This window comes from Engystomops pustulosus, chromosome 6 (genome assembly GCF_040894005.1).
Source record: "Engystomops pustulosus chromosome 6, aEngPut4.maternal, whole genome shotgun sequence".
In the NCBI taxonomy this organism is placed as follows: domain Eukaryota; kingdom Metazoa; phylum Chordata; class Amphibia; order Anura; family Leptodactylidae; genus Engystomops; species Engystomops pustulosus.
Window position 1 is genome coordinate 73,889,005 of NC_092416.1, and position 22,238 is coordinate 73,911,242.

General features: G+C 41.9%; 1 protein-coding gene across 1 annotated transcript; it reads left to right on the forward strand.

The window, feature by feature from the left end:
• Positions 1 to 43: 43 nt before the first annotated feature.
• Positions 44 to 20,605, forward strand: NCAPD3 (non-SMC condensin II complex subunit D3). The gene is made up of 34 exons (XM_072156559.1): positions 44 to 260; positions 1,331 to 1,485; positions 1,564 to 1,726; positions 1,825 to 2,009; positions 2,148 to 2,315; positions 2,757 to 2,818; positions 4,410 to 4,497; positions 4,596 to 4,729; positions 5,845 to 5,917; positions 6,121 to 6,246; positions 6,453 to 6,705; positions 7,096 to 7,152; positions 8,039 to 8,122; positions 8,432 to 8,505; positions 8,584 to 8,718; positions 9,124 to 9,344; positions 12,365 to 12,556; positions 12,636 to 12,736; positions 12,942 to 13,057; positions 13,534 to 13,641; positions 14,368 to 14,479; positions 14,563 to 14,706; positions 15,179 to 15,417; positions 15,767 to 15,846; positions 15,923 to 16,060; positions 16,141 to 16,274; positions 16,422 to 16,621; positions 16,716 to 16,826; positions 17,664 to 17,840; positions 18,247 to 18,383; positions 18,461 to 18,591; positions 18,761 to 18,829; positions 19,095 to 19,230; positions 20,209 to 20,605. The coding sequence occupies exons 1-34, from the start codon at positions 194 to 196 to the stop codon at positions 20,306 to 20,308; spliced, it is 4,470 nt and encodes a 1,489-aa protein (XP_072012660.1). The 5' UTR covers positions 44 to 193; the 3' UTR covers positions 20,309 to 20,605.
• Positions 20,606 to 22,238: the final 1,633 nt, after the last annotated feature.

Here is a 22,238-nt window from a genome sequence, read left to right on the forward strand (position 1 = left end):
TGCTTCTGGGTACTCGTTTATATATTGCTGGGGTTTACCAGTAAAAGCAATGGCCGCCACAGGTTCTACTCATTGGTTGAAGGCGGCGCATAGCGATGACGTGGCAGTATGTGATTGGTTGGTTTGTGTTGGGTTTTGGCGCTGATCGGCTGCTATCCAAGAAGCGGCGGTGCCTGCAGAGAGCGGCCGACTGATGGGTGATAAGGAAGCGGTGGTGCTAGAGGCCCTAGGCCGGTGCGGGCTCCGGAGCCTAAGGAGAGGTGAGCAGACTTCTAGTTGCAACTACAACTCCCAGCATGCCTTGGTAGAAGAAAATTCTCACTGCTGCTTGTAGATGACTACAACTCTCGGGATCATGTTTTCCTTTAAGAGGATTTATATCCATTACACGCCTGATTGTGGCACAGCGCTAATTATCTCTATTCCCCCTGTTTCTGAGTGACATTATTTTTTGATTTGTCAGATGGGTAGAGCCAAACTTTCTGGTCCAGCCCAGGCCCACCCTATGTCTGATGGAAGAGTATGATAGAGAAAAGTTCCCCTCAAAGCCCGAACATGCCCGTTCCTTAATGTGTTTAAGGGGCTTTTTAACTACTTTTAACCTTTTTAAAAGTACAGGATAGGTTCTGCAGGTTTGTTCTTAAGTTGAATTTGTATGCAAGTCGAAACTGTATATTTTATAAATGTAACCACAGTGCAAAATTTTTCTGGTCCCTGTGACAATTGAATTTTAAAAATGTTGGGTTGTTATAAGATCCAGGATTAACAATAAATCTTAATTATAGTCACCGTTGTTAACTGTTATAGCAGGTTATTGTAGCCTTGGGCTAAAGTTCAATTACAATAAATTACCAAAATCCAGAGGTCTGTTTGTAACTAGGGGTCGTCTGTAAGTCGGTTGTTTTTAAGTAGGGGACCGACTGTAGTTGATTGCTAGTGTGACCCGTGCAGCGCTACACTACGGATAAAACGGAAAACGGACAGCTTTGTCCCTCATGTAATGTCTACACGGTGCAGCTCCGAGCTGAGCTCTCAGTTGTTAAACCTCCCTTCTCTGTCATCAAAGACTCCAAGTTCTGCACTGTCCAACCCCTGTGATTTACACTGCAGCTTCACTCTTCCAGGGTGGTTGCTGTATAAAAGCACCAGTAAAGCAGGCAATTACTGTCTTTATGCATAAAGATTAGAATCTTAGCAAACTGTAAATCCACAGTAGTAATTGTGCTTCCATCTGTGCATCATAGGAGGCCTAGAATGTAAGTCATTAACAAATAAACGTCCAGTGGCTTTCACATTGGGTATTGAGCTATTTTTGTTCTTTCTCTTGCAGCCTGGGTGGAGTCTGTCTGGGAGTTGGACTTTACTGAGACGGAGCCACTAGATCCTCGAGTAGAAGGAGAAATTACAGAGAATGGCCTTGAAGTGTTCAACAACCTGTATGAGGGTCTCTTGCCTTTTGCTTCTGAAGACCAGGAAAACACGCGGGTAAATGTCTGAAGAGCTGCTGCCTTATTTATCACTATGCGTGCAAACATATATTGTACATGTGCCTGTGTTCTGCAGAGTGCCTGGGTCCTGTTCACAGAGAATGACATATGCCGAAACACGCTGGTGGCCGTTCTCTACCACTTCATCCAGACTGCAGAGAAGAAGTCAGCGGGTGCCATGCAGAGAATGCTGGGCCTTAGTGCAGCAGGATTGTACTTCCTTCTGCTAGAAATCCCAGGTGAGTGTTCTCCTCTCTACATAATGTAGATCTATGTGTACGAGTATAATAAATCTGACTTTTACACCCTTTTCATTTCTTCTCTCCTTCAATGACAGGTAGTGTCGTCAATCAGGTGTTTCACCCCGTCCTTTTTGACAAATGTGTGAGTTGCCTTGAAAAGTGCTGGCCCCAGGACCCAGAGTCCAGCCGGAAAAGGAAAAAAGATGCCATGAAGAGCTCTCAGGTAGACAGTCGTGGAGGAAGAAAGCGACCAAGGCCAACCCGACGAGATGACTCTGAGGTGTGACATCAACTTGGCCAATCCAACAACTTGTAGATTTCTGTTTCTCAAACACTCAAGCACTGAAACTTATCCAGCAAACTAAAGTAAATTTCTAAATTGTCAGAGCCTTACAGAGCCTTTTTCTTGTATTGTCAGATGAATGACTTATCAGATGAGGAGCAGGATGAGGAATCTGTCTACTTCTCCACCAACGACCTCATGAACATCAGAGACTCGCTAGTCCTGCTCCTGAAGAATTTCCTGCGTCTACTTCCCAAGTTCTCCCTGAAGGAGAAGCCACAGAGTGTGACACATTGTATGCAGGTGGGAACAGGTTATAGATCACAACCAAATTGTAATGGATTAAGCACACACGGTGCAGAGGACGGGACTTTGAGCATCATAGTGATATGATACAAGGAGTCCCTGCTTCCACACTAGCGGTGAAGTACTGTAATCATAATTGCAGCAGGAAAGAAAAGGGACTTTTTATCATATATCACTGTGATGCACTATGCATAGTCCTCGATATCTGACCACAGCACGTTCCCTTATCCACAAATAAATCAGAATTTTGTTTTGGCCATAATAACCTGTAAACACCTCTAGGGGGTAGGGTCTTGTGTGTCTAAGGTATTAAACTGTATCTTTCAATATCAGACACTGCATTTTTCTAGAAATAGTCAGTTGCCTTGGGCCGACTCTGCCATATTATGCTGTGTTGTTTGTCTCTTTTAAAACCCCCAAAATTGCTTTTCTCTACAGACCTGCATAAATCTCACCAGCTTTGAGACTGTCCCTCAAAATGTGGCATTTTCAGATTCCATGTAAGTTAATTTGGGTTTGTGTCTCTTCAGATTTACTGTTGTAATATGCTTCTTTTTAACACTCTCATTAAAACCATTTTAACCATTAAATTCAGTCTGAGAGCTAAACACATTGAAAGCACAAATCTGTCGTTCTGATAGTTTGTTACAATGTATTTGTGCAGAAAAATGTATGAATTTTGAATTCAGAATGTTTACTTCACAGAGGATGTTGAGATGTGATTCTTTTATAGTAATTGAGAATACCTTACGTGTTTTAGTAATTGTATTTATTTCCCATGAAATAACAATGCAGCATCTTTTAACTGCTTTGTTCAATACTGTACCTCTATTTTATCTTCTAGAAATGTATGTATAAACTATGCTCTAGCATTGTTCCATCAGTACTGCCAGTGTCAGACTTAATAGTGACATTGACACCTGGGTGTTACCATTTTCTATTTATTCATCTATTTTTAGGTGAAATTTTGCAATACTGATATACTGGGCGCCTGACCTGCAGACGCACCTCTGGTAAAGCTCTCTGGGTGCATTACTTTTAGTCCCAGGCTGCTTTAGTCCCAGGCTGCTATGTAAAGTGTCTGTAATGAAACTTTATTGAGCATCCTTGTTCCCGCTACAGCAAAAAATGTAAAAAAAATCCAATTGTCATTGGGACAAAAAAAAATATTTTGTTTGCAGTTACAATTATAAAATATACAGTTGCATACAAATTCTACTTTACAAACCCAAAGAGCCTATCTTGTACGTAACCTGGGGACTGCCTGTATATGAACTTAAAATATAATCCTTATATGATACAAATTGTATAAAATGTGGTCAATCCACAGTAGTTTTTTTTTTGTAAATACAGGCTTCTAGGACTGTAATTGTGGCTAACGTCTTACTTTCTGATATTTAGTCTCTCCCCCTGGCCTAGAATTGTTCTTTAACTTGCCTCTGTTAAGGAATGAATGGTGCGCAGGTCTGGAACGCCTTGTGCCGAACATATACCTATGCATGGCATACCTTTACCCTAGTAGAGAGGAAATGGCTGTATTGATTTCATATGTAAATGTTGATCACTAACAGATATCATGAAGAGATTGAGACCTTATTTACAGACCTGTGCATTTTGTAAATGACTATTATCTTTAAAAACAATTCATGAGCAAAGGGTTTTAGGACAGTGTGGTACCATTTATATAGAAATAATATGTTGCCCCTACCCTGTTGAAGTAGTGTTGTCTGTATAGTGACACACGGCTTAATTTTAATGAACCGTTATCAGTTTATATATTATCAGGGTAATGCTACTACACAATCCAGGTCAACATCTGCATAGAGTTTGTATGTTCTCTCTGTGTTTGCGTGGGTTTCCTCCCACACTCTAAAATATACTGGTAGGTTGATTAGATTGTGAGCCGTATTGGGGACCGGGACTGATTTGGAAAGCTCTGTGTACCGCTGCGTAATCTGTTTGCACTATATAAATAAAGAATTATTATTATTTATTATTAATTATACAGTGCTGCAACGTGTTGATGGGTCCTCTCAAAGCCTTAACATTGCCTTTGTCTTGTATCTAATGTCATTTCTTGAATGTTTGCAGTCCAGTTGAGCGGATGAAGTATGTTCCACAGCTGGCATATCATGGCTTGTGGTTGCTGTGTCTGCCCATACATGGAGAAGGCAATCAGGTACTGAAATTCATTAGGGGTTTGATAGGATCCTACTAATGGTTTGGGCATTAGACAAAGTCTTACAGCACATGTGTGGTTTTGTTTTTTGGTAACAGACTCTTCGACGTCTATTCCAACGCCTCCTGAGCGTCATTCTTATGATGAAAGGAGGTGAAGGGTCAAATGCTGCAATACTTGCCATAACTTCTGCAGTCACTGGTGCCAGGGACCAGGCAATTCAATTCGTCAGGTAAGGAAAATAAGCCATGTAGTCTGGTAGCATTTTAAATATTGCTAATACTAATGGCCTAAGTAATGTGTAAATCTATCAGATTTGTGTTATTTAAATGGAGTGAACCTACAACTAGTTATGGGTAGGTTGTCCCTTGGAGAAAGCAACACGTTTTCTTATCCTCTAGATCAGTGATGGCTAACCTATGGCACTGGTGCCAGAGGTGGCACTCGGAGCCCTTTCTGTGGGCACTCAGGCCATCACCAGAGATGACTCCAGGTATCTTCCTGCAGTCCCAGACAGCCCAGGACTTGCTGTGTACAGAGCTATTTTAAAGTGACAGCTCTACCTGGGACTACTTTCTGCTTTATTGGTGTCCTCAGAGCACTGGTATCAATGAAAACTGTGACAGAGAAGGGCGTATAAATCACAAATTACATTTCTGTGTTGGCACTTTGCGATAAATAAGCGGGTCTTGGTTGTAGTTTGGGCACTCGGTCTCTAAAAGGTTCGCCATCACTGCTCTAGATCATGGATTTCAAACATAAGGCCTGTGAACCAAATCCGGCATGCAGCCCGGTGTCCTTGCCCCTATGCTGCGCTAGTTGGGAGTACAGGATAGAGGCAGGGTCCGATACTCTCCTTACCACGTCCCCCCGGTGCCGCACTCGTCTGCTTACTTCAGCTCTACCCCGCTGACTTGCCGGCTCTGAAGCCAACACATGATGAGGTCAACCACAGGGCACATGTGGCCCCCAGGTTTGACACCCCCTGCTCTAGATCCTCTCTATAAAAAATTGATTAGTCTTGTAAGATGCAATTAGCCTTTCATCCACAAGATGGCGTAGTCTAATCAATGCCCTAAAACTACGGTAGTTGCATATTCTAGACCAGTCAACCAAAATTCACTTATTTATCGCACAGTGTCAACATGGTCCTTTTAATCGTCTCCCTCCTTCAGTCCCAGTTAGCCAGGCTTCCTAGGATTGCAGGGGGATGCCTTTTTTGGCGAACTGAGTTGGGGTGATGGCCTGGGTGCCCATAGAGAGGGCTCTGAGTTCTGTTATAGACTCCCTTGTTCTGCATTTGAATCAAGATGTTACTGATATTTGCTATAATATTATTTATCTCAGTTTCCTGGTGGATGAGTTGAAGGAAGTGTCATTCCCTGTTCTCCGGATTTTGTTACAGCATATATGTACAAAGGTAATTGCTGATATATGTATTACTTATTGGGGTTGTATCCAATATTATTACTTCTGCTTTACCTGTTTTAAATGTGTAAGCTCTTCTGTCTCGGTTATTCATTCCGTTTAATTATTTTTGTATTTCATGGAACGGCTAATGGTGCTCTTACATGCATGTTTTTATTTATTATTTTTAAGCATGCTTAATGTTCTCTATTACAGTTCCCAGATAAGTCTGAATACAGGGTATCTGCTGCCCAAGCTCTGGTGAAATTACTAGAGAAGCTTCCTAATCTAGAGTATTCCTCCTTCATTGACTGGCTGTACAAATACTCCCGCAACTCAAAGGTAACACCAGCCACCTGCTATGTCCTCATCTGTTTTCTTTGTTCTTATATTTTCCAGTTTTTTTTTGGTTTATTGAAGCTTGATTAATATATATTAATTTCACATTATTTCATATATAAAGTGTTTTAAACTTTTCACTACTGAGGGTAAAGGACTTCCGGCCTGTACATGTAAACAATGTATCCCTTCGTGGTCCTTCTCCACAGATATCTTATAGAGTGTTTGCTCTGGATGTCGCTGTAGCTCTGCTGGAGATGCCAGAGAGGTTGGTGGATTCTGCGTTTCCACTGGAGCAGCTGAAGTTTATACAGCACAAGTTCCTGCTGCAGACCATGGTGTTTAGCCGTTGCTCTGATAAAGCCCCAACTGTGCGCAGTAAAGCATTGTCATGCCTGGCACAGTGTCTAGAGAAAAATCCTTTATCCATGTCGGAAGGAATCACAGAGTTGCTGCAGGGAAGTAAGTTCAGCCATTTTCTGCATAATCCTAATAGCTGCTCTGTTCAGTTTTTGTTAGCTATTATGTTATACAAAATCACCTATACTTTGCCAATCCCAATCTGTAGTAAAATCCAGAGCTGCACTCGCCATCCTATTGTTTGAGTCACTGGGGGCATGCTGGGTTTACTAGGAGGTTCCAGCACATGAGTACCGCACTAGAACCTCTTTGTAAATCCGTGTGAGCGAAGCTCTGCATTATGGAAACTTTCAATGCCGATTCATAGAAAATATATAATTTTTTTTTTCTCCCCACCAAAGCGGCCGCTTTTATGCAGTATACTTTATTTTCTCATTCCCTGTTTGTGTCTATTTTCATCTTTTGTCTCAATTCCTGATTTTCTACTTTCAGGCAGTTGCCGCACAATCTCTGGAATTACCACGGAGAGCATGGTCAATGGCACAGAAGGTAAGGAGTTGTGTAACTGAAACATATTGAGAAGCCTTGGTCTGTAACTATTGGGTAGACCGAGATCAGCTCACGGTTAGAGTGACTCTCCCTGTGACAAGTGATCATGATAAGGGACTGTGAAAGCAGGGAAAGCTTAATGTGCTTGGAATGTATTTTTTCATAAGTTTCATACAGTTTCCTCTCTGGCTTCCATATGTTCCTAGCGTAATATTGACATTCAATAGTGGTATGATGTGTAATTCAATGGGAATCGGTCACCAGGATCCCCCACACACACTTCCATGTTATATATGGTTAAGTACACAAATTCCGGCTATATCTCTGTGTTTATGGACAGTCTGTTCCATCTGTGCAAAAATTTTACTTTTGATACATGGAAATGAGCCATAATAGTAGCATAGAGTCTAAGTAGCATAGCATCAGTACCTGATATGTTAAAGGAAACCTACCATTTGATTTCATGCATTATGAAGCAAACATACCTTGAGAATGCTGTAGCTACACTGATGCAGGATCATATCTTGGTGAATCCTTGTGCTGAGTGGTTTTGCTGATAAAAACATTAGGATAATGAAGCTTTCTTGCTTCTGTGGCTCCTTCAGCGCTTGTTTAGCACATGACTGCAGGAGATGATGATGTAATTTGTCTTGTGCCTGGAGGCAGAATAATCAATTGCCGCTGGGTGCTACTGGACTGGGGCTAGAGACCAAATCCAGCTATTAAAGAGCTAAAAAGTTGGATTTTATGTGAGTGTAGAGAGGTCCTCTTTAAACAATGTTTCTCATTATACAATCGTTCACTGGGAGTTGGTTGGATAGATGTATGAGCGCCATTTATTTCTTGATGGATCCATTCGGTATCACTATTGTAATCTTCTCTCCAGCAACTTCTAATCGCACCCGCAAGACTATTGCTGCTCTGAGGACAATTGAAGTGACGGATGATGGTGACCCTATGGGTGCTGATGGTGAGTGGCTTTGTGTCAGTTATGTCAGTATTCATTCTCTAGTACAGAAATCTATGGCGAGTGAGCTATCTGTCTGTCTGTCTTTCGGCTCTTGTGACTCTCGTGAAGTTTTTTCATCCAAGTACTAAGGACACTTTCTGATATTGCTGCAAAGCTCTCCTCCCCCCTCCCCTGGGCTTATGACCTGAGGAGAAATCTCATTGCCACATCTTCACATTTTATAGCATTTTAGCAAAATTGAGCATCAGTGAAACATTGAAAGGCAAAGACTTTTAGAGAATGCAAGGATTTTGTGTTTTTCCTCTCCAGGAAGGGATACAATGGCAATGCTGCGGCTAAGAGCCGGGGATGAAAAGACTAATGTCAGGAAATCTGCACTCCAGGTACAGCACAACCCTGGCTCACCCAGAATTATACCACAGAATTACATGTGTCTAATCTGCTGTGCCATGCTCGTACAGGTCTTGGTGAACATCCTGAAGCACAATCTGATCCCATGCAGCTCAGAGGACCTCTCCAGCCTGCAAGAACGATGCAGAGACCCTGCCGTGTCTGTGCGGAAACAGGCTCTGACTTCTCTGACTGAGCTTCTGCAGGTTGGTAAAATGTATCATAATGACCTTACACTAACTAGATTTTCATTGTTTGTACCTTTTTTTTACCATATACATTAGATTTGATTTTAATTCTAAATCTGTATTTACAGCTTTGACTGTGGTGTATGCTGGAATGAACTGTATAGCCTAGGACTGCTATGCCACATCTCCCACAATGCTAAGCAGCTGCCCCTAAATTGTACAGTGTGAACCTATTTAGGGGAGAAATAAAGCACAATCATTCTTTCTCTGTTGTTTTAATGTATTATTATTTTTAAGCTTGCTGGCAGTGAATGGAAGCATTCACTGTATACATTAGAGGCTAATAACCTGTACAGACCTTGACCGCAGATGGTTTCAGCAAAGACAATCCTCTACATATTCTTCTTATTCCATCCTTATCAGGCTCAACCTCACAATGTGTCGGTTCAGAAGGCTTGGCTAACTGGCCTGATCCCAGTTGTACTAGATACAGAGTCTACTGTCCAGGAGAAGACTTTGGAATGTCTTGACCAGCTCCTCCTGCAGAGTATTAAACATTATAATCGTTACCGAGACGATGATGAAAAGCAAAAGCTGACATGGGACCTACTGCACCTGCTCACCACAGAGAGTCAGGACCTCAGGTGGGTAAATCTGCCCCAAGTAAAATACACAATGTCATCACATTTTTCAATAGTGGACGTCCAATATCTACCATTCCTGTTTCTGCCGCTTTATTTATACTTTACATACGTTGGAGTAAAGACTTCCAATGTCTACATACAATATAATCTTAGAACATGCTTAAAGGGGTTTTCCCACAAAGAAAAGTTAGGCCTTACCCAACCTCCGTCGGCTCCATAGAGATTAATGGAGCGGCCGTCATGTGACGAACCCCTTGTATTTGTGATCTGTGGGGTATCAGCACTGACCAGTGGATAGGGCCTAACTTTTCTTTGTGGGAAAACTCCTTTAAAGGACACCTGTCATCAGGTCTCTGTCACCTGTCCTGTCACTACTACCTGTTGGAATAGCTCACAAGGATCCCATCCCAGCCTTTATCTAGTTATTTCATACATTAATCATTGTAAAATCATCTATTTTTTATCATGTACATGAGGCTGGTCACATGGTCAGAGGCAGTGATGTCACCCCTGTTACCCCTCCTACACATGAATCTGACTTGTTCTGCTGTAACATGGCTGCCTGGAGCTGCTGTATCTCTCCTATACACACACACACATGCACACACAGGCTGCAGGGGGCGTGGCCACCAGCACCAGGAAGCACATCATTATACAGCCTCACATCATTATACAGGCTGTCAGTCAAGCACTGGGGGTGTGGCTGTGCCTCCCACTCATGAATAGAGTGGACAGCTTGAATATGCTAATGCTTCATTGGACATTTCACAGGTCATTTGCATACAGCTTTAGGACCTCATTGCTTAGGTTTACAGGCATGTAGAGGGACAATGAAGGGATAGAGGCAATGCTCTCTAATGGCAGTTTATGAAAATATATTTAGTTTAGGGGGGTTATTTTGCATGACGGGTTCTCTTAAAGGGAGTCAATTGCCTCCTAACTCATCCTCAAGTAAATATAGCATCACGTGGAGCATTTAAACCCCTTACCGGCGTGCGCCATAATAGTACGGCGTGCGTCGGGTGCAGGTACATGGAGAGGGCTCACAGAGCCCACTCCATAGCCGGTAAGTCTTTGCTGCATATTGCTAGCTAGCACCGATTGCGGTGTTTTCCCTGCGATCGCTGCCAGCGGCCTTAAATAGATGGTGGCACATGGCCTCCGCCATCTTGCCGAGGATTGTTGCTCCCCGTGACGTCATCGGGGAGCAGCGAACCATCGTCATGACAGCCTCCAGTCTTCGGAAGACCCGAGGCTGTCTCGTTTTAAACCATTCATTAAAATTTCAAAGTTTAAAAAAACATAAAAATTCAAATCGCCCCCCCCTTTCCCTAGAACTGATATAAATATAAATAGTAAAAATCATAAACACATTAGGTATTGCCATGTCCGAAAATGCCCGATCTATCAAAATATACTAACGGCTTTCCACTGCGTTTTCTACGTAATGGAAAATGGCGCCCAAAGTTGAAAATGTTTTGCCATTTTGAAAAAAATTTGATCACTTTTAATTGAGTTTTTAAAGGTTGTACAGTCCTAAAAATAGAAGCACTGAAAACATTATGAAAAGTCGCACAAAATGACACCACCCATAGCTCCGTGCACTGAAGTATGAAAAAGATATTAGTGCCACAAGATAGTAAAATTTAAAAAAAAAAAAAAAAAATTGTACAGGAGGTTTTAATTTTTGTAAATGTATGAAACCATTATAAAGCCTATACAGATTTGGTATCCCCGTGATCGTACCGACCCAAAGAATAAAGTAGACATGTCATTTGGGGTGCACAGTGAAAACTGAAAATCCAAGCCCACAAGAATACGATTCAAATGTGTTTTTTTTTTTGTTTTTTTTTCCCCTCACTGCATTTGGGATTTTTTTTCCTGCTTCCCAGTACACAGCATGGAATATTCAATGCTATCAGTGTGAAGTGCAATTTGTTACGCAGAAAACAAGCCATCACACAGCTCTTTATGTGTAGAAATAAAAAAAGTTATAGATTTTTGAAGGTGGGGAGTGAAAAATGGAAATAAAAAAACAAAAAAGGGGTTTAATGAAGCCTGTCAGTAAATTAAATTCTCCCCCCTGCTGTTAGCAGTGCATTAAAGTCCAAAAAGAAAATACAATGTGTCTCCCACACTACAACAGGTTTTAGATCCAGGAAAACTGTAGGAGTGCTCACCACAGGAGTGCTTGAGTGGAGCATGTAGAAAAACAGCTGTGGCACCTTCATTAAAATCCTTTCTTTGTTAATATTAAAAGAAGCACCCATACAGATAAAGCTGGTGAAAAGCATTTGACGCTCTAAACTTGTAGCTACTAGCAGTGCAACCATCCCTAAATTTTTACCTACTCGTGCCTATAAACTTTCACGTTCTGTTCCCAGCTGATCTGCGTCTTCCTCAGTGCCGAGTTTGGCATATTGAGAAGTCTCCTCCACAGATACGCCTACAGCATGAGGAAGGGGGAATGAGCCTCTCTACGTCTCTTTCTTAACTCCCTCATAGCCCCTTTCTCATTCATGTATTCTCATCAGCAAGTCACATACAGCCAACATCGCTCTCATTGCCGAGGGAGAGGAGAATGAGGGAGCTGGGCATAGTGAAAAGAAAACAACCCCCCTGTGCTCTTCAGGGAAGGTGCTGCAACTTTTTTTAAGTGATTTTAGCATGATAAGAGCTATGGATTTTCTTGGTTTCCCTGCACCATCCCTCTGCAAAAGGACTGACCTGTTTTTGCTGAAAGAATAAAAAGGCCCTGACTGTCCTTCAAGAAGCTACTTTGCACAAAAGTGAAATGCAGAATTTTCTCTTAACCAAATACCTCTGCTATTTCCCAGCAATTTATGTGTGGAAAGCTTATAAAAACATATATTATTATATATAGATAGATATAGAGATATATCTGTATATATGCACATGATGCTGGTTTCACTTGTGGGAGGTGTTGGACTCTTTTAGATTTGGCACTCATCTTCTGACAATCCAGAATAATGTGACTTGTTCTGTTCTTCTGTCTATAGCCGCTACCTGACCAAAGCTTTTCACCTATGGGCAAAGCAGGACAAGTTTTCTTCTACGTTAATCAACAATTTGATTTCTCATACGGAGACGGGGCACTCGGCCTCTGCCTGGATGGTGCTTGCTAAGGTCGCCGGATCCTCTCCAAAACTTGACTACACCAAAATCTTGAATGCGTGGGACCAGGTCAGCAGGTAAGACTTGGATTCCCTCCAGATGTTTACATTTATGTAAGTTGTGTATTGCTTTTATGTACACTTTTCTTTTCCTCAGAGAGTCGAACACTGTCTCCAGCGCCACCACCGGGCATATCCTGTGTGTGATCGGCCATATTGCAAAACATCTACCTGCGGACAAGAGGGCACAGCTGATTGGTAAGGAAATGTCTTGTTTTAAGACTTCTGCTTGCTGACTAAAGGTTAAAGGTCTCTTCTGACCTAAATCTTTTGGAAGCTGAAGTTTCCTTCCAGTCTTACCACTGTATCAACTTAGTTGTGCTTGGTCCACATTAAGCCATCAATCTGTGTGCAGAGGTTTGGAGTCCAATCTCTGATGTTATTGTCCTTCCCTCTTTTACAGATAATGTAAAGTCCTGGCTGAAAGAGTTTCAATCTCCACCAGAGATAATAAGTCCAGCAATAGAAACCCTACAGAAGTTGTGCTATGCTCACCTGGACTCTCCTGAAGCAGTGCAGGTAAAATATTAAAGATTTTTTTTTCTCTGATGCCAGATTTTACACTATTAAACTACTATCACCCTCAGGTTGTTCTTTCTACAATTTCCCATTTTGTGTGCAATCATTTCCCTACAAAAAATATATACATTCCTGAAAAGTCATGTAAACATGAGCAGAGATGAGTCTTATTGTGTCTCATGTTCTGTAGGTCATACAACCACAATCATGATGTGCTGTATTAGATGAGGTTCTATAGAACCACATATTGAGAGCGTCAGAGGTGACACTACACCTGCAACCTCACTTCACTCATATTATGCAAATTATGATATTGTGGGAAATTTTTACAAAACATCTATGTAACACATACATTATACACCCTTGTTCCTTACATGGATGCAGGTTCTAGCTAGTGGCGAAACCATATTATGTAAATGGATATTTGCATGGTTTGATAACCCCCCCCCCCCCCCCCCCTAAATTTTGTGTTGCAGGACCTGCTCAATGACGTGTGTGGAGATTTGGTGTCTGTCTGTGAAGAGCACATTTCCTCTGTAGTGATGGCCGATTCACAGACTGTTCAGTTTGATCAGGAATTAATGGTGGGATTTTTTATTATCGGTGTTATATATTCTACAGGAAATATTAGGAGAAATTCACCTGATAAACCAGATTCACTCACTAAAACTGAACATTGAGATTCCAACAATGTTTTTCCCTTCTGACTTTATGCACTATTTTAAAATATGTAAATGAGGCAGAAGTGCTTTACCGGAACCCCTCTGGGCACTGCAGCACTTCTAAATTCTAAAGCACCTTCTTCCTCCTCCAGGGCTTCCCCCCCAAAAGGTGACATAAGCCTACTTTCTGCAGATCCGACACATGCAACGTATCATCCTCCTTGCACAGCTGTCTGCATCACAGGATGATGCGTACATGTGTGATGATAGGTACATAAGTGAATATGAACATGGAAGCTCTGCTTGTCTACTCCTGTGCTTTATTCAGAAGTGGACTGGGCAAGGCTGTGTAAGATAAGTCTGGCGTCCAGATTCCTATATTGTATCAACCTCTTAGTGGGTGTGTGCAGCTGCTGCTATTCTATTTAGACTGGGTAGATTTGCATCCATTTCTCATATACGTGTGTCCCAGTCTGTTCTCACTTGCTGGCAACTAGCAGAGGCCCTGAAAATGGTAAAATAAATAAATGCATGTAATGTAGCCTCCCATACCTGTTGGTTATGGTTGAATTACATTGTATTAACTTGTATGTATTGGGGTAAGGACAACCTTTTAGTAGATCATTGTTTTTCTGTCTGCTCTCTTAGGTGCGACACCTTTTTACCCTGGGAGAGGCCGCCCAGCTCTGTCCGGCACGTGTGGAGAAGAGAGTCTTGCTTCTGGTTCAGTCTATCCTGGCATCTGTACATACAGAGCAGAGTGAGTCCATGGTAGTTCTTTACAATATGCTTTCTGCTATGTGTGTACAGGTGTTATAACTTGTGTTCTTTCTTATCCTGTAGACTCCAGTGTCTCTGCTGGTGATGGGGTTCCTGATCCCGGGTCTCAACCACTCTCCCAATCACAGCCACAATCTCAACCATTGTCCCAGTTCAGAGGGTCCACTATGCCACCTCTGCTCCGGGCCCATGCCTTCATTACTCTTGGTAAGTTGTTGCAGTGTTCAAATCGGTCACTTGCAACTTTGATTAAAGTAACATTGCATAAATGTGTATAATCCTTTGCCCAAGCTGCAAACCACAGCCAATTTTTACAGTTTCCAAAAGTGGTTGGACATAGCACAAATTAATTTAAATTCTTAATTTTTTAAGATATCTGTTCCACTGTAGACCTGTAAATTAGGGCAACTCTACTAGAACTGCTAAAGAGGATGGAGAATAATGCCTAAAAACCACTTATGAAAAATTGGCAAAAAGGACAAAATGAGTGATTTAAAATGTAACTCTTACTATAGTATCAAAGCTAAAACAATGCGAATTAGAATGCTGATAATTCAAAATAGAAAACTGATTTTGAATTATTAGCATTCTAATTCGCATTGTTATACCTTTTTATATAAAAGTTATGTTTCAAATCACTCATTTAGAACTGCTAAAGGCCCATTGTTCTTTTCTTCAGGAAAGTTGTGTCTGCAGCATGAGGACCTTGCTAAGAAGTGTATACCTGCCCTTGCTAGAGAACTAGAAGTATCTGATGACCTCGCCATCCGGAACAATGTTATCATCGTTATATGTGACCTGTGTATTCGGTACACCACGATGGTGGACAGATATATCCCAAATGTGTCCGTGTGTCTCAAGGACAGGGATCCTTTTATTCGAAAACAGACCCTGATCATGCTGACCAACCTGCTGCAGGTAAGTAGTTATATCACTAGAACCTAACTGGACCAATGAGACTATTGGTAATGCTCGTAATTCATTAACCTAGTCATGAGACCCTTTCCAACTAGTCCAAAGAAAGCAATAGAATTCTGTAGTTGGTTGTCAATGTGATACCGCTGGTGCTACCATGTTATTCTAGTATGAAATTATTATGAACCGATTACCTCATTAGTTACTTTTCACTACTTTTTCAAGCTACTACCATGCCCCACATTGTGCAATAATAGACTTGTCATATTCAGCCTCTGATTTTCAGTAACGGGATGGCAGGGATTGAGCTGTGCTCTTACTATACACTATTTATTTATTTATTTATTTATAGGAAGAGTTTGTGAAGTGGAAAGGCTCCCTGTTCTTCCACTTTGTTAGTGTCCTGGTGGACCCAGACCCAGATATTGCCAAGTAAGTGTTTATAATGACGCTGCAGGGACCCTGGCTCTGTGCAGGTAGTTTACCACCTGTTCCCACTATATTCCAGATTCGGAGAGTTCTGCTTGGTTCACCTCCTATTGAAAAGGAACCCAGTAATGTTTTCCCAACACTTTATTGAATGCATTTTTCACTTTACGTCCTATGAGAAACATGACAAGTATAACAAGTTTTCACAGACTGAGAGGTGAGTACTGGAACTCTTCTGTATTTTCAATCATCACTGTTGAGCCGTTCCCCTTTAAATCTATTGACTTGTATATTTAGGGAGAGGAAGCTTTTCTCCCTGAAAGGAAAGGAGAACAAGGAGAAACGTATGAAGATCTACAAATTCCTGCTGGAGCACTTTACAGATGAGCAAAGGTTCAACCTGACCACAAAGATAAGCCAGAATGTTCTAGGTATGTCTACACCCTACTCCTAGACTAGAAGTCTACCGGCAGCAGGCTACAGACGACGTTGTTGTAGGCCTACACATGGTAGAAAGGCAGCAGACCGTCATGTATAGTAAGAGGCTTTATTCATTGTCATTGTCCCTTCTGCCGCAGCTTGCTTTGTGGATGGCCTTTTACCAATCGACATGGAAGCAAATGAGCTGCTTTCTGACATCTTTGAAATCATGAGCTCCAAAGAGATAAAGTTGTCGGCAATGAGGTCAAAACCAGGAGAGAACAATGGAGTAGATGACGATGAGATGGCTATGGCTAATGCTGTAATGCAAGTGGCACAAAAAAAGCTAATTTCTCAGGTGACTTTTGATACTCTAGGAGTCCAGTGTCTCATGGGATGGGTCCTGTTTGGAAAGATCATTTAACATGTTTTTTTCCCCCTAATGTGTGCAGGTTCAAAAGAAAAACTTCGTTGAAAACATTATCCCCATTATTTCCTCACTGAAGGGCTTGTTGGAACAGCAGAGAATCCCTGCACTAAGAGACCTCATGAACTACTTGCGGGTAGGTAGCTGGTGTGACACACACCAGGGAGAACCGTGCATGCTGTGACCCGGGTAGGTTGTCTGCACAGTTGTGAGGGTGCGGAGGGGTGTCTCTAGCAGGTAATAAGGCTGAGAAGATCCCAAACAGGAAACGGGCTACTCAAGTGCATAAATGTGGAGGAGACCAACATTACATTGTGTTTAAAGCATTGGGGACTACAGATGAGCTGACCTTTGCCATAGGGTTGGCCAAAGAATTTTGCCCAAATCCAAATTTCCAATGTGTCGCAGAACTGGAGAAGATACAGTGCAGACTGCAAGATATTGGCTCAATAATTGCAACACCACTGTCCTCAACTAGAGAAGGCCATAAAGTGAATATATCATTTAATGAAGATTCTGTCCCGGAGTTGGAGCAATGAATCGATAAATACACGGTTCAGCTCCCTCCGCTGGTGGTAAGGCCAGGGCAGCGTGGCAGAGCTTTCTACTTGTGTATATACACATAATCACTTTACACGGATAATGGAGCAAAGGTAGCCCCGAAACAAACTACAATTGAATAAACCCATGAAAAAGCTGGATTTATCATTGCCCATCCCATGTTCAGTGGAGAGACCATACACTCCTGGCTATATCCTAAGGCTTCCAGGCAGAAAATACTCCATGAATAAAAAACTGATAATTTTTTAGACATCAGGTGCTCTGCTTCAGACTGGAACCACTGCTCTTTCCAGGGACAGACTGCTAATGTTTATTACAGAAATGTCACAAATTTAATTTTTGTTTTCGTTTTAATACAAAAAGACCTCTGTATACAGGCATCTGACCTCTTACTGCTCTCTGCTCTCTGCAGGAGATGATGCAGGATTACCGAGATGAAATCAAAGATTTCTTTGCTGCGGATAAACAGTTGGCGGCAGAATTAGAATATGACATGAAGAAGTATGAAGAGCAGCTGGAAAGGGAACAAAGTGAGCAGGAGGCTGCTGCCGTGAATCCTTCCACTACTGCCATATCTGGCAGCCCACAGGTAAGAAAACACGGCGGCTGTGACTTAAATATCAACGCATATATACTACAGGCCATATGACACCCTCAAATCATGTCCTAAGGATTGATTTGGATTACCAATAATGCACAAAATTTATAAGAGGATGCATTCCTTTATATACTAATAACTGCCTACCAAAATGTGCTAACTTTATCCAGAGCTTTGAACAGTTTTCTTTATAGGAACTAGACAAATGTGCAGCAGACACTGATATTTCTGGAACAAGACTGTCCTATCTAAGACTGTCTTCATTCAGATAGTTTGACAGTTTTATTCGCATACATATATTTATCTGTAATCCTTTTATACTGGTATGTCCTTCCAGTACATGTCTTTTACACACCAAAGTGCAGGTCTGATTTATTTTAATACAAAATCTTCCTAGGCTTCTGCTACAGTTGGTTCACCGCGAACCCCAACTGCTCGCCTGTCCCCTCTCCCCACTATAAGGGAGGTGCCTGCAGGGACTCCCATAACGACACCCAGGGTTGGCATTCTCGTTGGACAGGTCCCTCGACCGAGGTAAAGATCATGTCTTGATTAGATCAGTTTTCCATGCCGGGTGATGTATATACTGACGAGTGTGTGTGCTCCTGCAGGCAGAAGTCGCTCAGCACTCTAGCCATCCTCAATTCTGCAAGGAAAACTGTGGAAAACACGCTGAAGCCAAGGAGCAAGAGCATCGGGGCAAATCCATCAACCCCGTCCAGCAGGAACAGCAGTAAGCTAGGTATGAGCTGCACGGTTTTGTCTATCAGGTATTCTAGACCCAAGTTCATCGTGACTTTGGTTGCAGAACTCATCACTTACTTTCTGACTTGTAGTAAAAAACATTGTTTCAGGCTTCTGCTATCAATGATATGAAGATCTTTTGGTAACGATGTTTCTTTCTTTGGCAGTCACATTCAGCAGTTGTGATCAGCAATCGAATACATCGCTTGAAGGAAGAGCGATCAGTACTCCAGAACGTAAGTACTGCAGATTTCCCCCTGCATCTACATCACTAGCAGCTCTGGGTTTCATGTACGCCAAAACTATGTGTGGATAATAAAGGTAAACATATAGGGCTTCTAAGCATCAAATACCGTGCAACAGCTCACCCATGAAAAAAAATTGCATATTTATATATGTAAAGCATAATGGAAGAGTAAAAACTAAGCAGGGCATTCAGGCATCAATGACACCCGGTCACAAAAGGGTTAATCCATTATCTGCTTTTTATATATTTTTCAGAAACCATTTATAATGTGACTTTTGGAGCTGGGGTGAGTTACATTAGTGCAAACCAAACGCCAACCTCGGGAAGAAGTCTAAATTCATCACGTGAACAAGAGAGAGATGTCCTGTGTATCATGTCTCCAGATGCACCGTGAGTATTGGTTATTCTCCCAGTCACCTGTTTGTCTGTACATTGTCAGATGCTGAACAGTTTGTTGTACCTCAGAATTTATTTTTATTTTCTAAAAATCCAAAACATATGAAACTACCACTAGATCCCACTGATCCAAATCATAGACCAGTGAATCGTCTGTAGCCAAGGGATTGTTACAGCAGCCATTTGTTCCAATCCTTATTTGAAATTGGACGCTGTTTGCTGTACTAGATTAGTGTTTGTGTTAATGTGTTTGACCAATTCCCTATATCTTTGAGATATAGCATCATACCAACTACAATCTTGAGCCAGGCGTTACAGCTTACTGTGTGAAGCATGCAGCAAACTGAACACTGCAACTGAGGGGGTTTGGCAAGTGACTGTATGATACACTTCCAGGGAAGAGCCAGCATCTCGGACTGCCCCCTCATGAATACATCGGACCACTTTGCGAGCGGTCTGATGTTAACATTGTACTCCGCTGCAGTGTTAGCGTTATTCTAACACTGCAGTGTTTCTTTGAGCACTAGGAGCTACTTACTTCATGGGTGACAGGTCCTTTAAGTCACCATTTGTGTGCACATAACCTCTAAGTCACTAAGCTGATCCCATGGACTGCACATCTTACATTACACTGAAATAAGCTGCATTGCCTTACCGTCTGCCGCACCAGCACTATAACAGTTATTACATATGGGAAGTCCATACAGAGTAATGAATGGACTCCCGTCCTTCATAGTGATGCAGTTGACCGTATTGGCAGAAAGAGGTTTGATGCAGAGTGAATTCATCCTGACTATCAGAAGTGAATTTCTTCCTTCTGCATGTGATCTTTGGTACAATGATGACAATTTCACTGTGACAGATGAGCACATATCCCCCACACTAATTCTAAAACATTGTGACTTGTTTCTTTTTATTGGATCTAAAAATGTGTTTGGCTATAATATTGCTGCGTCTCTTTCCCACCTCTAGAGCACCGCAGCCACGACAATGGAACGTGGAGTCTCCAGTCCAAAGAAGAAGTAGCCGGCGGCAGCCATCTGGGAGAGCTCCACTTAAGCCATCCAACTAGATGGGGGGGACCCCTTAGGTTGATGCACAATTATCAATCACACATTTTGTATAATATTTCTGTGTATGCTGAACTTTGTATAATTTTGCACTTCTCCTGTAAACCATGTTGCTGAATGTGAGTTTTAACCTTATTTTGTGACTGATACAAATTCTTGTATCTCTCTATAATGCTGCTTATTAAAGGGCTAGATGTGGAGCACTGTGTATTATGAACATTGATCAACTACTGCAACAGTGTAGCTTATTAAAAAGATGTTTTTCCCCTGAAGACCTATATCTTTATATACGTTTTTATAGAACAGAACATTAAACATAATATTTGCTAAAAGAAATATATTTGAGTATATCTCCTGTAACAATTTTGGAGGGTACGGTTAGAATTAAATTTTCCATGATGGGCCCCACCTGGAGGATTGCTTTGACCTCTGAGACCAGAAGAAGAATTTAAATGTCTGTCCCCTGCATCCCTCTCCAGTGTTCTCCCTGTCCCTAAACAAAAAGGGGAAAGAGGATCTCTGTCTCCAGCCTCCATGGTTGGGGGGGACGACACCATAGAGGTGTGGTACCTGGTGCCAAGTGCTCCCCTCTCCAAGCCTTGATCCATATTCCCTTCCTGACCGGCAGTCAGAGGGGGCTATGGTGTCTGCCCGCAGCTCCTCAGTCAAACGGCTCCCGATGGCAGACCACACTTGCATTCCACAGGCCCAGGATAACAACTTCTGGTTTCGGTGCATGGCACTGGAAATGACGTACTCCTACAGCTAGCGATGGTGGGGTGCCTCAGTGGTCAGGAACATGGAGCGGTAAGTTAAAAATCCAGTTAACATCTGTCTGAGGTCTCCCTATAATTTCTGATGTGAGGTGTGTACACAAGTGCCAGCTATTAGACTGATCTTTTTGAGCTACATAGGTTGTTGCTGCCTTTCTCAGAGATAGCGTTATCATTACCACTCGTACCTTACCCCTTCTCCTTTGTTTCCTATTGTGTTTAGCATATAGACAAAAAGAAGGCGCCTTGTCTTTATGTGGCATGCAGATCTCTATGGCTGAAACAATGCTCAGGGAACTGAAGCTCAAAATTATGTGCATACCCTTTTCAGGAGGATTACTCATTGGACCAGAACTAGATGTCATCACCAAACTTCAGGAAAAAAATATTGTTCTTTTATGACTCCAGCGATAGATTTACATCCTACCGAGGGAAAGGTAAAACATGGACTGTGGAGTTACCTGAAAGGGGAAAGAGGCAAATGTTCCACCCCCGACCAAACCCTTTAAAAAGCAACAACGCCAGAATTGGGGGAAGATGGTCTGTCTCTTTTCTCCTCCCACTGGAATTAATCTATAAAATGAGTGGTGAAAAATGAATACAAAATCAAATTGAATTCCCTTGTAGTGACAAAACTACCATCACAGCAACTTCGTAACCTTATGTGGGCAGAAATTCAGTCTGCCAATTGTACCCAATAATTTTACAAAATGATAGGAACCTGAACAAACACATCAAGTACAAAAGATTCAAGATGGAGTCTCTAAAATTTCAAGTATGTGCAGTTGAGTTCATTTGAGCTGCAGCTAGTACTTCCCCCATTACTACTGTAAATCTGACAAAGTACAATTGATAAAAGTCCACTGGCCACTTTGGGGCCTTGACTTTATTTTCACAAAGGTTTAAACAAATTTGCCTTCTCTAGAAAGAATGCATAAGCATTGGCTGAGAGTGCATGTGGATGGGACTCCCCATACTCAAATCAAATACTTGTGTTCACTCACTGTTGAGTCACTACCATATTCTAGAGAAAAGTCACATGAGCAAACCGCATTCAGATGTATGATATGATCAAAGAAATATCTAATATGTGTGCTGTATGTTACTCCACAGATGGCATTGCTTGTAGATATGTCATCCTATTGCAAATAGCCTTGTA